Source organism: Dromaius novaehollandiae, chromosome Z, assembly GCF_036370855.1.
Source record: "Dromaius novaehollandiae isolate bDroNov1 chromosome Z, bDroNov1.hap1, whole genome shotgun sequence".
Classification (NCBI taxonomy): Eukaryota; Metazoa; Chordata; class Aves; order Casuariiformes; family Dromaiidae; genus Dromaius; species Dromaius novaehollandiae.
In genome coordinates, this window is record NC_088132.1 from 36,823,171 (window position 1) to 36,840,941 (window position 17,771).

Consider the following 17,771-nt stretch of genomic DNA (forward strand, 5'->3'; position numbering starts at 1 on the left):
GACGAGTGTTGCTGAGGGTTAGGTGCAGCGCAGACAGGACCGCCTCTGATTTCGATATGCGAGCGCCCTAGTGACAAACCACAGCGCTTGGAGGCAGCCCTGTGCCCGGGTGCCTCAAGGCAGGCTAGCGAGCCCCTTCCCCCTTTGATGGACCGAGTAATCCGCCCAGCCGCTATGTTTTTGGTGACGGAGCCGGGCAGCAAGCGTGCAGGTGTGTAGCCCCGCATCGTGCCTCTTAAATCACGCAGCCTCGTCTAACTCACAGATACACCAAGCGAGCAGCATCACGCGGAGTATCGGGAATTTACGTTCCCAGGCGCTTTGTTACCAGCATAATCCTTGCTTTCCAGTTACCACAGTCCAGGACATAACATCAACTATACTTCCCTGAAGTGATGAGAAAAAGAGCAACGCGTATCAGGGAGCCATAGGCAAGCGATGATTTCTACCTCGCCTTGTGGCATAAGTTATTACCGAGGCTTGTGTCCCGCAGACGCCTGGTGCAGGGTTATGTGCCGGGGGCCGCTGGCGTAGCACACTTAGTGGTAAGGGAGTATTTCCACGGAGGGATTTCGGCTGCCATCTGTCTCGCTACCCAACTTTACCAGGTCGCAGAGGGAGGCGGGCTTCAAGTTTAAAGACGTGCCAGGTAAAGACCCTGCGCTCCCCTGCAGCACGCAGGCGCAGAGGCGGAAGGCTGCCGGCTTGCCCTTTATCACTCGTGACTTTAGGAGGCCGCCGAGAGAAAACACGGCGGAGCCCCCTCGCCGTTTCCAAGGCGCGTACGCTGTGGAGGCTGCTCTTTTCCAGTGATATACACAGCACCGTAAGCCTCCTTCCCTTCTGAGACGGTTCTGGAGGACTTGGGGCTCGGCTATTTTCTTTTAATGTCTCGTATTGATCAGTACAACCAGGTTGCACACCACGACGTGCCTGCTCCTTTGTTATTACTGCCACTGCTTTTTGCTTCCCTCCCAAAAATTTGTGCCAAGCGGCGTTCGCCAGCCCCCGTCGCTGCGGCCCCGCGCTCACTCGTAACCCGCCTTTTCTCGCTCCCTAGATGGGGACCCTGTGTCGGCGCGGGAGCCATTAGTGGCGAAATTGCTGCACATTGCCATGACGACGAGCCGCTGCAGCCACCTGCCCGAGGTGCTGCCCGACGGCCCCGGCTCGGCGGCCCCCGCGGGGAAGAGCGCCAGTGGTGGGCCTGGGCCCGGCCCGGCCGGCGGGCGCCCGCACTATGTCATGCAAGTGTCGGCCAAGGACGGGCAGCTGCTCTCCACCGTGGTGCGGACGCTGGCCACGCACAGGTACCACGGGGCCAGGATGGGGATGGCCCTTTCACAGGGTGACGTTACACTTGGAAATCGCACAGGCGATTACGGGCAAGGTGCATGGCTTTTTGCTTAAGATTCACTGCTGTGAGATAGTAATTAAAATCTCATTCCAACTTCGTAATGATCATGGTAGGTATACTGTTAAGTTCTCATGATTACACTTAAATGAAGAAGGATAAAGCGACCTATCTACGGATGCACCTGGTCAGGTGAGTGAGCTGCAATAATTTATCCTGGTCGGTAGGAGGAAACATGAGGGGTCCTGCTCACGCGACCGGTGCAGGCCACCCGCTCCCTGCTGGTGAGCCCTCATCCCCGCCATGCTTCGTGCATGTTTCATCCCAAAGGCATCGGCGCCCACTGGGCACAACGTGCAGGGCAGTACGGTGTCTCCCTGCTTCCCTTTCTCCCTCACGCTGTTGCTAATACTTCCACCGTGGCACATTTTATCCGTACTTCTACTCCCAGGCCAGCTCCCTGGGCAGGCAAAGTCCATTCCTAGCTCTGCTGCTTGTGCCAGTGGCCAAGTGACAGAGAGCAACTCTTCCTCCTGTTGATGGATGATGACCGATCACATGGTGAAATAAACACCAGAACTATAGCCTTTGAAACACCAGGCTGCTTTGCGTTGGTTTGTTTCTAATAAAAGCAAGACGGATGATTTTTGAGGCTTTAGCAATATGCAGACTGGATATTTTGGTCAAAATTCAGTTCCGTTTCACCAGTGCAAAGCTGGAAGAATGGCCCTGATCTTGAAGAAGCCCTGGATTTTAGCAAAACAGCAAAGAAAACTTGATCTACTGCACTCCTGTGAAGAGTGCAGTTATTAACTTCTACTGCATGTGCAATGTGGCAGCCTGAAAGAGCTTTTCCTCCCCATTACTTTTAATAATTTTTTTAAAGCCATGCATTTTGTCCACATCCAGGCTGGATGTGCTAGCTCGGACGTGCATGCAGAGCATCACAGCGCAACTTCATACCACTCCCATGTTCTCAGACGGCTGTAAAAGCAGGTGGGTTGTAGGAATGGGATGGTTTCCTTGCGCTTCACTGTGGTTACACTTGAGCGGGATCCACCGAGGCGCCAGGGCAAAGTCAGAGCACATAGGCAGAGAGAAGGAGGCCCCGCAGATCATAGGCCCATACACTGACCGGCAACTTCTCTTTCCTCGTGCAGCAGCCCCTTCAATGACAGGCCGATGTGCAGGATCTGCCACGAGGGCAGCAGCCAGGAGGACCTGCTTTCTCCATGCGAATGTACGGGGACTCTGGGGACGATTCACCGCAGCTGCCTGGAGCACTGGCTGTCGTCTTCAAACACCAGCTACTGTGAACTCTGCCACTTCAGGTTTGCAGTGGAGCGCAAACCCAGGCCCTTGGTAGAGGTCAGTAAATGGGGCATGTCCTCAAAAGCTTAGCTTTAATGAGCAAATAATGGCTGTTTTTATACAGGGATCACAAAGCCTTTGCAGCTTCACTGAAGCAAAAGAAAGCTGCAAATTTTGGGCTCTGGGAGGTGAGGGCAGGAGCTCAGGGAAGGAGGAAGAATAACAAAACCTTAATTTTGAAGCAAATCAATACAAGTGAGAAGAACAGAACTGATGTTTTTGCTTCACTGTAAACATAAGTGAAAGTTTTGGGAACAATGTGCCGCGAATACATACTATACCAAGCAACCTGGTAGAAGGTGGTAGAGAGATGTGATAGAACAAATTAATAGTTCATCTGTGGAACACTAGACAAACATCAGTATTCAGACTATTTAATATAGTCAGGAATTATCTCTTTCCTTTCTTTGAGAGAGGGAAAACCAAGATGCCCTAGAAACCTAGCTTCTGTGTCCAGCCCACAAGAAGGAATTGTTCTTGCTCAGTGTCTGGCATTTTTAGCAATTCTTGAATGACCTTTTGGCCTCCTCTTGCCTGTGTACCAGACTAGACAGTGAATTGGACAATTGTTTCTCCCTTATCAACTTAAATTCAGTTATAGCCAACTGTAGATGTTTTAGTGGCTGCATGACGCTTTCCAGATTTTTTTTTATCCTCAGGAGGAAAAAAAAAAAAAAAAAAAAAAAAAAGACAGCCAAGATCATTATCTTTTCTGTTGGTGATCTTTTCTCTCCTGTACTTTCATTTGAGAAAAAAAGTAAAATTTGTAGTTCCTTTTAGAATCAAAAGTGAATTACAAATAGTGACATTTTATAAAAATAATGAGAAGCATCTTATTGTACCAGTTGGCGACACAAATACTTAAATGCTAAGATTGGAGTCCATACAACATATCCTTCCTTTACATCGTCATTGTCACTGTAAACTGTAGAACTGGTTGAAGGAGACACAGTATCAAAAATAAGGGTGAGGGGGAAATCTTGTTTTCCTCTTACTCACAGATAAGAGGATACAGGGTGAAAATGACTGCTGGAAAGTGGGCAAGAGGCTCATGTGGAGAGTGGAGGAAGAGTCCTTATTGAAGACTACCAAAAACGTTTTTTGCTGGATTGCTGGATTACGTAGTCGGGCACATGTTTGTGTCTAACCTATAGATATCTTTATTCTTCTTTGGAATCAGCCAGACAGAGATGCATAATGCTGTATTTAGTGCAAGATCCATAGCCTTGTCAAATCCTAACCAAGGAAAGGCTGGGCCAGCCCTGCTCCGATTGCCAGTTGATCGTTGGCGCTCCCAGCACGACTCCAAGCCCTCCTGCGAAGCTGGTCTCGCTTTGGGAAATGGTGGTTTTGAATGTTCTCAGGCCGTCAGTGACTAAACAGCAAAACCATTATGGTTGAGCAATCTCCTGTAAAGGTAACATTTTCTTTTGGCCAGCTGCTCTGAGCCTGCATCAAGCAATTTTAATTTGCATGTAGGTGGGGTTTTGGTGCAAGGACGCTACCACTCGGTTTGCCTTCTAAGACAAGCGATGTTGAGACAGTGCAAAGTAAACAGTTTCGTTTTAGAGTCCAGCCTCTTCAGGCTATTCCCTTACAACAGCCGCTCATGAAGTTTTCTTTGCACAAATGGAATGTGACATTTTTCAGCGCTGATGACAATTGAAGAAGCTGAAAGCGAGGGCTACCCTGCCCAAGCTGGGGGAGTCCGGCCGTTTGATCGTTCCTTGATGAAGTGAGCTTTCTTCTTGACAAAAAGCAATAATAACAAAAGCTGTCTTTGGTTTCTCAACTGAGGACAAATGAGAACCAGGTGCAGGAACATTTTGAAACATAGTACACATTGTTAAATGATGTTTTTCTCTTTACTACCTAGTCTTTTCTTGCTTATGGGCCAACACAGCCACTTTTTTTTTTTTTTTTTTTAATGCAGCGATCAACAGTTATGTGCAGTTGCAGGAAAGGTCATAATAAAAGGCTACTTTTTTTTTTTTTTTTTTTTTTTTTTTTTTAAGTTCTTTGTGATCTTATGCAAGGAGAATGTTTTTGATGTAGAAGAGAATTTGTACTTTTAAGTTGAGAAGCAGGAACAAAGAGTAACTAACATGAATCATAAGCAAAAGGACAAATCTAAGCAGAAAGGTTCATTTCTATTAGTATAATTTAGGTTTGTACTTCAAGTTGTGCTTATTTATGCACATAGTGCTGTTAAATCTGAAGACCTCCCCACGCAAATAAGCACAGCAAATCTGAAAGTTCGCAAAGCATAACCAAAGCAAATACAGGGCCAGATTCTCTCACTTTGTGTCCTAAAAGCACTGTGCTGTCTGTCTCTCTGTGTTGCCTACCGGGCGAGGGAAGGGAGAGAGATACATCAGTCTAGAGATGTGGTAGGACCAACTGTCACAAAAACCTGCTGCACTAGTGCCAAACCAGAGCAAGCACCTGCTTTTGACTCCATCTCGTGTTGACAGCTGGGGTGGGAGGAAATTGGGGAAGTATAACCACCTCTCTGCCACCATTACCCCCCACTATGCGCTGGTACAGCTCAAAACATGAGGCCATACCAGAGTCAAAGTTCTCTTCATTTAGTAAAATAATTGTTCCTCTGAACTAGATAATGGAGATGGTAAATCATCCTTTCAGTGGAGGTGACGGTGAGTTTACCTATGCATTTTAGGAGGTCAAGAGGGACCGTTATAAAGTCATTTTTAGAGCATAGCCAGAGAAGCTTCATCCCATAGTTCCTCAGCAGGCCATATTTCATACAGAGAAAATATCCCATCTGTTGGTCAGTGATAAGTAGTATAAGAATGCTTTAAGCAATTGGTCATCATATTCTTTTCTCCTAGAGATTTTTCATCATGAAAAAAACTAATGCTTCTGTCTGTTCAAAGAAATATTATTCACTTTCTCAAAGGGGCCAAGCAGAAAAAAAAAAAAAAAAAAAAAAAAGGAAGAAAAAAAGAAAATGGTATTACATTTTCTCCCTGTCCCTTTACTGCATAGATCACTGCTTTTATGGGGCTTAGCTGTGAGTGTGGAGGAAATCTCAACAGAAACAAATTCAGATACTTCACTTGCTCCATTTAGAAATGTCACATCTGACAAGCATTCATGCTGTTAGCACCCAGATGCTGCAGCAGTAGTGGGCTTGAAACGAAATGAGCAGTAAGTGGCATGGCTGCTTGTTCAGCCATATTCCTTCCTCCCCTGTGTACATTACTATGGAAGCAACAGAGGATTTCTTGCTGCGCTTAATGATTTGATCAGAACCACTCCATTTCTTCCCCTCCATGTTGTTAGTTTGCTATTAGTTTATTACTAAAGGAAAACAAGTGCTCCATAAAAATTCACTGTGAGATGGTTCTTTGCTTCTTTTGAGCAATTGCCCATGTTCACTCTAAGGATGTGGACCCATGCACTCAAACAGGAGATCTCTACCTCACGTGGAAGGGATACCTCTACAGCTATATCCTGCCTCCTGCATACCTCATGTAAAAATACGGTGATCACATAGCTTTGCTTTCGTCTGATATCCAGTTAAGTTAAAGCCTTTTTTCTTCCCTATCAACCTACGTTATGAGTAGCAGCCTAACTTTTCCTGAATTTTTGGCTGGAGTTGGAGGGGAAGCAGTCCATTTTGACCTCCACTTCCCCTTTCATCCTTTGTATCTTGCCTCCATGACAAGTTTCTCTGGTCAGCTGAGTTTCACGCTGTGTACTTGTCAAGGGAGACATCCCTTGATCTGTGACATATGGCATGCTTCTGTTGTTTGGGGGAGAAACATATCCCAAGAAATGTACAATCTGCTGACTGTCTTAGGCCCAAAACTCAGCCAGAGTGATAGAAAATGCTGTAGTACAGTCTGCCAGGCAGATGCATCCTCTCAACCTTGAATGTGGGAAGCTTCAGACATTCTTGGTCCGCTTCTACTTTTTCGACCCAAATTCTTTTCGCCAGAAGAAATGTGTTTCTGAACTACGAATCCGACATTATAGCAGGAGATTGGCTCCATCTTCAGTATTCAGGGAAAGTGATTTGTTCGTCACCATCCACCTCATGTGGCGCTGGTCCTGTGTAGCAGCAGGTGCGATCTCTGGTTCTGTGGCTCAGACACTGGGAAATATGGATGGTCCAAGAAAGGAGGAAGAAAAAGAACAGATTTTGCTACCTCTGTGCCTCCCTTACTCACTCACTGCAGCTGCGTGGGATGGAGGGGCACTGTACATTGTTCTTCAAGCCAAAGCAGCACATCCCAGGGAAGTTCCTGCATGTCTGCTCCTCCACAGGTGTTTGCCAGAGGTTGGTCAGCCAAAAGAAGTTGTTTTCTTTATATTCTTCCTAATCTCCACACTGCTGGCCTAAATCCATTAGTCAGGAGTGCTTTGTGTGATTTTACACTCATATGTAAGAATTGCTCGTCTTCAGAGCCTTCGCAGACTAGTTTGATGAGTGGCTAATGCACTACAGATAAGTGCAGAGAGAGTGCAGGAGTCCCCTGTGCCCCACCTGACGTCCAGCATGTAATGCCCTAATTTGGTTGCCTTGCCTAGGGACCAAGCTAACCACGAGCTGCTGTGCTCCTGCCAGATGACCCTGCTTTCAGTGGGACTTGTGCTTAGTGGCTGGACGGATGCTCTCCACAGGACCTGAGACTTCCTCATTTCTCAGCCACTCATGAACTTGCTCACAGCAGCAGCCCTGGGGAGAACTTGATCGACTGTTGTAAAGCAATAAGAGATGGGATGTGCTATAAAAAGCATTTGTGTGTGTGGGGGGGGGGGGCTATACATTCTCTCTCTGCTCCTCTCCCTGCTGGAGGGCCCCCAGCAAGTTCTGGCACTGAGAAAAATGAAACCACCAACATCGATCAAAGATAATCTACTAGAGCATGAGCTTTCTGTAGCACCTTTGGAGTGGCCATTTGGAGTCACATTTCTGCTAGACACCATGGTGCTACTGAGGCACTTAGCAGGCATCAGCAGAGCAAGTGCGGCCCCTTTTCCGTTGATTTCAGAGCTCCTTCTTCTGGAAAGGGGCTTGCTTGGAGTGACCCACAGCATTACAATCACTTAAGAAGGGTTATTTGCCAGTAATACAAAGTATGTTGTGCACATGCACATTCCTAGTCCACACACCTTCCCCTCAGCCGCAGGGCTCACGACATTATGAAGTTCGGTTCAGAAAGAGCACCTTGATACACGCCAGATCTGATCCCACCTCTTCTACCACATGCTAAATGCACAGCATCCCCGTGCTTACTGCTGGAAATAAGAGGTCTATAGCACAAGGGCTTGGGAACACTGATATCTCCTGTTGTGAGTGTGCCTAGCAATAACAAATCCCAAAGAAAAGCAGCTACTGGTAAGCAGCCCTACTTTTTAAAGTGTCCTAATCACGCCACTGCCAGTGAGATCCTAGCTACATTTGACACAGACCAACCAAGCTGATGTAGCAGAAACTCTGGACACTGGAAGGGAAAAAAAAAAAAAAAAAAAAAAAAAACCTATAATATGTGTAGAGGTGATGTTCTCTGCGATAAACCTGGAAGGATCTCAAAACAAACCCAGTGAAACTAAACTGCAGAAGTTAGTGACTTTATAGACTTCTCTTTTATATAAGCTTCTTTTTGACACAGCCAATTCACAGCTTCTGTGACCCTAGAGATGTGTGACATTATTAGTGTAGATACTTCTGCTGTGTTTCAACATGGAGATTAGAGAAGCTTAATAGATCATCTTCACCATTTTAATTTCCATATTGCATCTATCTTGCTTCCATTTGGCTTAGTGTAGAAATAGACTCAAAACATGGCACGGCAAAGTACTTAAGCCCGGTAAAGTGTTGCTAGAAAACAACCAGATACAATTTTTTTTTTTTTTTGAGCTTACTTTTCCTCTCCACTGCCCAGTGCAGTGAATTGTTAGCATTAAATTACCAGAACAACAAGACTGCAGATCTGCTGCACACGGTTTGCGGAAGGATCGCTCTTGGGCCGGAAGACAAGCAGTGGCTTTGCACAGTCACCGATCGGAGGAGCGCGCTCGGCACCAGGAGTCCGGAGGCGCTGCAGCAGCACGGCACGCCAGGGCAGGGGCAGGCGGCGTGGTGACCCGCTGCCGCGAGGGTGTCGGCGCTTGTTTCAAAGGTGAGAGCGGAGCACAGAGAAGAACTGGCAACAGAGAAAGCATCCAGGAAATAAAGTGAACCACACCAACAAGCGATAATTCGGGTACACCGAGAAGGCCGCCCGCGCGATGCCCAACGCCGGCGGAGGGTCCCTCGCTGTCCACGGGACCAGGGCTGCCCCTGGCAGGTGCCCCCTGAAGACCCAAGTTACCCAGGGAGAGTTTAAAGCAGCCGGGTAGCGTTCCAGGAGAAATATGTTTGAGTTTTAAAGAAAGTAGTACAAAAAGAAATAATAATTAACCCCACTGCACATACGGTTTTGAAAACATAACCTGCTCAAGACTCCAGCGTTTTACCCTGAGAGTACCAGACCCCATTCGTTCCCAACAGGGAACAGTGCAGAGACCCGAACAAGCTGTTTGCACGCCTTTAAAAAGAAGCAAAATGGTTCTTTTAGCTTCACAGAAAAGTTTTGCTCTAGTCCTTGACCTTTCCCAACAAGCACAAGTCTTTCTCAAAGCGTTAAGAGTGAAAACGCAGACAAATAAACCAAATAAAAATAACAACTTGAGGAAGAAAGGCAAAATCTCCTTACCAGAGAAGAGCCTGGGGCATCAGAGCATTGCAGCTGTACCCCTCCTTCCTGAATTTAAAGGGCCAACGATCAAGGAGGAAAAAAAACTTGAGGAATGTTCCCCAAAGAAAGAAATTGAACAATCAGTAAGGCTGCTATGGAAGAGGCCAAATGCTCTTCTTTAAGGACCAGTAAGCTGGAGGGAAGATACTGTAGGTTTTCAAGGTACAGTTATTTATGTTTTAAATAATGGTATCGATGCCTTTCCTTTGGAGATCCTGATTCTGTAACACAGTTCTCAGCTGCCTCGTTATCAGCTCTGTCCCGCTGGTAGCATTTCCTATCACCTGGTGTCAAAGGCTTCTTTCTCCAGGAAAATAGGTGCTAAGGTGAAAAGTTGTATTGTATTTTTGTCTTTTGGGAGGGCTACCAAGCTTTTATCAACTATCCCTTTATTTTCCACACATCTGAGCTTTTAAATCAGGACTTTTGTGATGTTATGAATAAGTGTTGCAAATAGCAAGTCTGTCTTGCTTTTGATTTAAAATGCAAAACATGATTTTTGTTCAGTGATTTTCCTGAATGCTTACTTTTTTCTGCCTAAGTGGGAATAGCAGCATCCAAAATAGAACAGTGGCTTTGCCAAACGTTCAGATAAAAGGAAATATTGTTTCTCCCAAAGTACCAGCAAATCTTTTTTCTTGACACATCTTGAAATCTTTTACTCATTACAAGTATCACCTGAAAGATAAGCTAAAAGTGGGTAATAGGAAAATTGAACAGTAATAAGCCAGGATAATGCCAGAGGGTACAATATTATTTATTTGGGGCTGCAAGAAATTTCATAGATTTTATAGCGCAACTTAGCAACATGTGTTGTTTGTTCTCACTATCAGATAATTATCAATCCTGTTTTTAAACGTTAAAATTTTATAATCCAGAACCCTAGCAGCCCCTGCGATACTGCAGCTTGGCCGAGTGCTGCGTATCAGAGCCCCATTCTCCGCTCTGGCGAGGTACCCAAGGTCTGGGTGGGCTGCAGAACCAGCAGCGGTCTCATAGCAGCAGAGCCTGCAGTACCCTGCTCTCTCACTCGGTTACAGCCAAAGGTTGGTTACTGCCCGCACTGCAGTTTATTCGTCTTACAAAACAAAAAACATCTAAAAAGTGGTATCCTACACTGCCCTCATAGTAAACAAACCTGTTCTCTCTGCTTTTAAAGACAAGTGAGTGAAATTCTTGTGCCATTTCAAAAAGTAGCTCTGGCTCATGCAGGCGTCAACAATTAAAACATTCCTGCGACCTTACTTAAAGTAAGGGTGAAGCGCAGACCTGGTTATGAAGATACCATCACTCCAGCGTAATACAACTACAGAGCTCAAATCTTCTGCTGTCAGATAGACATCTTGGAAGACCTTGGTTAGCTTCACTCTGCCCTTTCTAAAAGCAGCCCATGGAAGACAGTAACACTGTGCCAATAACTGAATTTTTGATCTACCAAAACCCCCAAAACTGAACATTTTTTCAAGTCAGCTGAAAGTAACTGTGAAATGTTTGTTTTCCCTGGAAAACCATCAACCTAGAAAAGTTTTGAGTCAACCAAAATGTTTCATTGCCCTGAAAACAAACATACCTACTACTCTGTTGTGGGAGGCTTTAATTTTGAATTGTATATGGGTAAACAGTCTCAAAACATTTCGCTGCAAAAAGGTTAAAGTAAATGTTTCAAATAAGAAAGTATTTGATCAAAACTATCTGTTCAGATTTCCTTTTCTCCTTCGGTGAATAAACGGTTTGTCTGAAAAAGACGTTATTCATCCAAGAGAAATGCTCTCAAAAACATAGCCAGCATCCGTTTTTCCTCCCTTAAAGCCGAAGGCAAAAAGCACCCATAGGTCACTGAGGAACGAAACCAGAAACAATAATATTTGCTCGCAGTTTTGCTTGTTTACCGAGTGTTTTCATCAAGCATCGCTGCAGAGCTATCGGCATGAAAAGAATGAAATGAACTGATAAAAGTTTGATGTGTAATAAGCTATTTTTAGTTCAAAGGAAAATAAATTTAGGGAAGACAATTCCTGCCTGTCTGTACCACCCGCCTCCCCCATTTCTTATGGGGCAACTATTTAAACACCTTAACTAAAAAGCAGCGTGAGGCATTTTCTTCATAGTCTGCAGAATCTTCTTTGCTGCTGGTATAACTCAAGCAATAGTTATGTAAAATCAATTTTCCAAGCAAAATGTATAGAATTAAAAAAGGGCTTTCCAGCAGAAACTGGTAGCGGCCTTAGGATGTGACCTGGAAAATACTATGCACACACGTTATTTAGCTTTTGTGAGTCATCTAATGGAAGTTAGACCTATGAGGTAAGTGCTTCCAGGATTTAGCCTTTGGCAAGAGTGAAATAAGTACATTGGAGTTCATAAATTTGGAGGTGTTTTTACAGTGGTTTTCTGCTGGCAGTTCTTTTTATTTAGTTGGAGACGTTCCCAGGGAAAGGATCTCTAAGGCGTGCCGGTGCCCAGGTGCTGCTTGTTGGGATTATTCACTTCTTCAGGTGAGACTTGACATTTGCAGCACATGGCACAGCGTCCTCGCTGCTCAGAGGAGCAGCTCTCCGAGCTGTTGGGGTCGCTGAGACACGAGGACGCCAGCCAGTTGAAAGGAAACTGAGCCCACTGCGTTGTCCCTGGGGTTTGAAGTTTCAGATTATTTGACGACGTCAAATAAACATCTCGGTGTATTCACAGTGAAAGGGGATTTTGGGCAGTTTTGGAGATCTGGCGATGTGTGCAGTTTCTAAATTTCAGCTTAAGCTTTGGAGTGGAATTATATTAGATTCAGATACGTATTGCTGCACTCCATTAATTGGCTGATAGAGCAAAAGTCCTCCAGGGACTGTCGCAAATCCACCTTAAATTCCTGAGTGCTGGAGTTTGCCTGCAGTTGAAATATGTGTGGAGACCCTCTGATGAAGATCAAAAGTTCAGTTTAATCTTTCCGAGGTAGCTAAGCGTTTAAATTCAGCTCCGCTTTGTGAAGTAAGTGCAACAAATCCTTCTGGGTGTGCTGTGTGTCACTGAGTGAGACATGGGAGCCTCGGATGCTGTAACAGCGCTTGCTTGTGTCAGATGCAGGATGTCAAAATCCCTTTCAAAGCGTAAGCAAGCTCCTTGTTAAAACTGCATCAGCTTTGGGGAGCTTTGCCTATGCTACGCCTCTTGGGAGGCTGCTCTAGAACTGGATCCTCTCTGACGGCTGAGAATTTTTTTCTGCTTCTTACCTTCAATTTATTTGCAGCCAATTATAATCCATTTGTTCTTGAGCCAGCGTTATCCATTAGCTTAAGTAGCACTTCTCCTTCACCGATGCCCCCCTCCAGGTCTCCCCTCTCTTGGCCAGCCCCATGATGTATTTATAGAGGATGGTTTTGCAGGGATAAAGGCGTCAAACTCTTGTAGTCTCCCTTGGTGATGGGGGCTCTCAGTTTTCCTGGTCCCTCTCTCTGTTTCAGCTGAAGCGATCCTTTCTGGGAGCAGGAGACCGTCGCCGGCGATCTCAGGGGAGGGTTTGCCGGTGCGTCGGGGCTCAGACCCGCTCTCCCCCCGCTCACGCAGCGCTCCCGGCCTGACACTCAGTCTGTCCCAGCGCTGTAGTCCCTGCCGCAGCGCCCCGCTCATCCCTCCGCTCAGCACTGGCGGGGGGTCACGCTGTGGGCTTCAGTTTCACACAAGGAGTTGCTGACCTGGCTTGTTAGCTCTAAAGTAAGTTGACAGTGCACCTTTCAAAGCCAAAGACTGAAACTTGGAGCCTGAACAGAAGCATATTTAGAAACGTGTGCTACTTCAGGAGAAAAATACGCGCTGTGACTGAAATCCATATAGCCATTGAAATTACTTATTCATTGCTTTTGACTTCAGTTTCAGAGCTAGCTAATGATATTTCCCCAGCTTCTAAGGTGGACTGTGGAGTGTTTTTTGGTTTTTTTTTTTTTTTAATCTATTATTTAATACTGCTCTTATCGATCCTGGCCTCACCTAATACCTGAATTGCTCCAGTAAATGGAGTTGGAGACAGTGCAGTGTGTTCCTCACTGCCCATTTAAAGGGGGGACGGTCCCCGCTGGTGCTGAGATACGGAGATATTTAGCATTTTAGGGTCTTCCCTGGGAACGTGGTGAACACCTGCGATTCCCGTTGAGATCAGGGAGAAGTGCAGGTGCTCAGCAATTCGCTTGCAGGTCACCTTTTAAGCAAATACTTTCCACAAAACCTTTTGACAGTCACCTTTAAAAGCAAAATCCCGGCTACCAGGCACTTTCCATTCCTCTTGTTTTCCCGGAGGTCTCTCATTACAGGGATTCATGGAAATTGAACGGGGTGAAGGTTGCAATCAGTCATGTCTAGAAGCAACCAAATACACCCCGGAACTGCTACACACGCACCCTTGGGAGCGTTTTTAAGTAAATGGAATAAAACCTCCAGAAGAAAGTGGTGTGAGCCTTGCGCACGTGACTTCAAAATGTTCTCTATAAAGTCACAATAACTTAAAAACCTGTTCAAATGCAATTTAAGCCTCCTTATTTTGTCTAAGCTCTGCCCCAGTATTCTGGCATTTTAAATAATCTTGAGGCTAAGACACTACTTGAAAGGAGGAAGGCAAACCAGTATTGCATCTCCCTCTTTAACTAGCATCTTGCCTTACAACCTCTTGCTGAAGTACCTTGTAGTAGCACATAGTAGTTATGAAGCACTTTGCACTGTCACAGGGTTTTAAAAGTACTTAAGTAACTTAGAACCTGCATTCTACATAAAAATCATTTATATTTTTCTGTTCTCCTAAATTCCTGAATCATACCTAAAAATAGATCTTAGGCTGTCGAGTTACCCTGTTGCAATTAAACCTTGCAAAAAACCCTGTGAAGCAGGCAGTTTGTTATTTCCATCTAAGGGAAGGTGAGGCTGAAGCAAACTTGTCTGCTGATCTGTGTCCTTCTGCTAGTGCCAGATGAGAACAAGTGACTGCTTGTTCCTGGTTGCACTCGGTTTCTTGACAGTTGTTTCACCCCAGATTAAGATGGATAGATAAATGCTGTATTTGTTTCAGTAGAGCAGGAAAAGTGAAAAAAGATGAGGCAAGTTTTGAAAATAACGGAAGGATAGAAGAGCTAGATGGGAAACGTTCCTCACCTTGCACAAGGCTCTTAGCCTTGCCTTCGCTTTTCAAAGCTGTTGAGTCCTGCTGTTCCCCTGGTCATTGCTGTAATTCTGTAGGGAGGAAGGAAGAAAAACTGAAGTGGCTGGAAATGAAGGGATGAAGAGTTGCCTCCCCAACCATATTTTGTGGAGCTAGGGGAAAAAAAAACCAAACTTCTACTGCCACTTAATCTATTGGGAGGAATGAGAGGGTTGAAACAACCCATTCACCGCTGGCCCAGGGATACGTGGCACTGAAACCACATGCAGGACTGCCAGCTCCCTTGTAAAAGTGAGTCCGCTGTAGCAGAAAAAGCGCTATTGCAGATTAAGGGTGTATGAGTGCATGAGTCTTATCAAGGTCTGTTTGGCATAGAGCTGCCACGGTTTTATTTTCAATGACAGATACTAAGCATAGCACGCAGGAGGAGCATGACTTTTCTTGCTTTTGGCATTGCCTCAGCGGAGCCAGGGGCCTGGGAGGGAAACGCCAGGCTGGGAATCAGTGGCCCGTCCTGCTCCTGGCTCCCAGCGCTCGGGCAGCCTGAGGGCCGGCAGAGCACTCAGCCCCCGTTTCCCGTGCCCGGCTTTGACTCCTCTGCCTGGACTGTGACCTCTTCAGGCTCAGCACCGTCCTGTGCTGTAGGTGGTAATGTTTGTCCTCAGTCGCTGGAGTAATAGGTATAGCTCCCAGTCTGGTTGGGGCTTCCAGATGCCTCGACAACAGAAATATGTGCTGTCCTAGGCAATACTATGCATGTGGCTGTACTCACAGAGAGTTAAAAAAAAAAAAAAGAAAGAAAACACAGCGATGCTGCAGCAGTCACAAAGCGTGGTTTTGACCGACTCCTACAGCTTACATTGGCAAAGTTGCTGGGCTTGGTAGTTTTCCTGTTTAAACATTGACTTGAGTGATGAGGTTTTTTATTAAAAGGTCTCAGTGTACTGTTGTAGGCTGAACTTCTTTCACCTCTGCTATCTAAATTCCTGTTTATAGAAACATGGGCATGCGGGCCTGCTAGCTGCTCAATCAACCTTCACTTCAGCAGTTGACTTTCAGGCACGCTGTTCTGCAAGATTAATATCCTCATCATAAAAGTAACCATGTATGCATCCAAAGCCGCTTGCAGGCAGATAGCTGAAGGCATGTTAGAAAGGACTTTTGCCAGTGTTGTAAGTGACATGTAAAAAAGAAAATCTTAAAATAGGGTATAAAATGTGAACAAATGTATTTTCTGCACTCTTGAGCTGGCAGAAGAGCACACGGTTCTGTCCACGGGAAGGGAGCGTCTGAAATGCTGCAGCAGCTGAAGGGCTTGTGCCGTGCCAGCCCTTTCCAGTGAAACGCTTCCCCTTCTCCAGGCAGCTTTTACTGGTGCCAGATAAATGCCGCCGGAGCTACAACTGGCCGAGGGTTCGCACAGCAGCAGCAGAAGGGAGGGTTGCCGGTGACAGCCGGAGGCGCAGCCGGCGCGCGGTCTGCTGCAAGGCCGCACGGTGCAGCTTGCTCCCGCGGGGAGGTGGCCCCCTCGCTGACGCTTGCTCTGTCTCCGTTTCGCCTGCAGTGGCTGAGGAACCCGGGCCCCCAGCACGAGAAACGGACTCTCTTTGGAGACATGGTGTGCTTCTTGTTCATAACGCCGCTGGCGACCATCTCCGGCTGGCTGTGTCTGCGGGGAGCGGTGGACCACCTGCACTTTAGTAGTAGGCTAGAAGCCGTTGGCCTCATTGCACTCACTGTCGCACTCTTCACTATTTACCTCTTTTGGACCCTAGTAAGTATTGGTTTTCTTTTTAACTCTCAGGAAGAAGGGAGGGAATAAATCAGAAAATGAATTACACGTCTGCTACAGAGCACTGTAGGTGGACCACTATATAGCAATTGTCACTTAAATTTATGGTCCATCCTAATTTTTAAGTTACATCTGCAAGAAACCTCTTGGTTCCGCACCAGTTAAGCTCTCTGGAAATCCAGAAAGACAGTTGGGATTTGGGAATCATGGACCCCAAAGGCAAAGTACCTGAGGGAATTGCAGGAAGGAGCCAGGAGGTAACCCGGAGAAGAGGAGTTCAAGACATGTTACGGGAGTTATTGTGCAAAAGGTGAGGGTGCAGGGCAGGAAAAAGCCTTACGTGAATAACCTGGCTCCCACAGAGGATTTGTATTTTATTCCAATCCAACATCTGGCTAATTTAAGTCTAACAATTTCAAAAATGCTGAATTTGGGTGTAAATCTCTTTCTCAGGGTTCATTTTCCATATTCCTGGTGCTTGTGATTCTGTGGGAAAGCCATGGCAGAACACACTTTGCACCCAGGTCTGCAGAAATATAACTCCTCTTTCCTTCAGCAGCTGTCCAGATGAAATAGCTGTGTTATTCCCACCGTGCACCCAGGTGTGCTGTCGTTCGTGTGCTGAGCACTGATCCAGCTTAAGAGTAAACACTGTTTATCAAGCCATGGTCCAGCTGTTTGTTCATCAAAAACCCCGAGTTCCCACAAGTTTAACGCTTAACACCACTAGCGCTGGCGAGGGAGGAGAACGGAAAGGCTGTTGTGGACAGGGAGCGCTCGCAGTAGCGCAGCGATGCCTGGGCAGTTGTGCAAAGCCGTGCCGGTGCGAGGAGGAACGGGCGTTGCAGCCTGTGCTGCCCCAAACGGGGCAAGGCCACCCTGCCTGCGGCGCTGGTGGGGCACTGACCCCGCGAGCGGATGGGGCCCACCGCACGCTGCCTGGGGGCGGCAGGCCGACCCCTTCCGGCAGGTTTTGATTGCTTCATTAGGAAATAATATGCTAAGACTTGCATTGGCATAGCTGCCCCAGAGCAAGAAACCCCTGCACTGAGCCCACAGTGAGCCTGGGAAAAAACAAGGGGAAGAAGAGAGAAAAAAACCCCAAAACTAGCTCCAAGAAAGCTATAGAAGTTACAGTCTCATTCACTTCTTTTGTAATAGCAAAACCCTGTCTCATCTATAGAGGACTTAGGGCTAATTTTAGCAGCGCACAAAAATAGGGAAAGCTCAGAAATCTTGCCTCAGGTCTCCTGCAGGTTTTTGGGTACTTTTTGGTTGCTGTTGCTTTTTTGTTTGTTTTGCTTCTGCTTCCCTTTTTGTGAAAAGCAGCTTCACTTCCTTTTTAACAGG

General features: G+C 46.3%; 1 protein-coding gene across 6 annotated transcripts in view; it reads left to right on the plus strand.

Moving 5' to 3' along the window:
- The window catches only part of MARCHF3 (membrane associated ring-CH-type finger 3), a 79,668-nt gene that overhangs the window by 55,597 nt on the left and 6,300 nt on the right, over window positions 1–17,771 (plus strand). For all 6 annotated transcript variants that reach the window (XM_064501946.1, XM_026115401.2, XM_026115399.2 and 3 more), the window contains exons 2-4: window positions 1,061–1,310; window positions 2,515–2,722; window positions 16,194–16,403. In XM_064501946.1, the coding sequence (XP_064358016.1) occupies window positions 1,117–1,310; window positions 2,515–2,722; window positions 16,194–16,403 (612 nt within the window). In that variant the 5' untranslated portion in view covers window positions 1,061–1,116. The remainder of the gene's footprint in view (window positions 1–1,060; window positions 1,311–2,514; window positions 2,723–16,193; window positions 16,404–17,771) is intronic.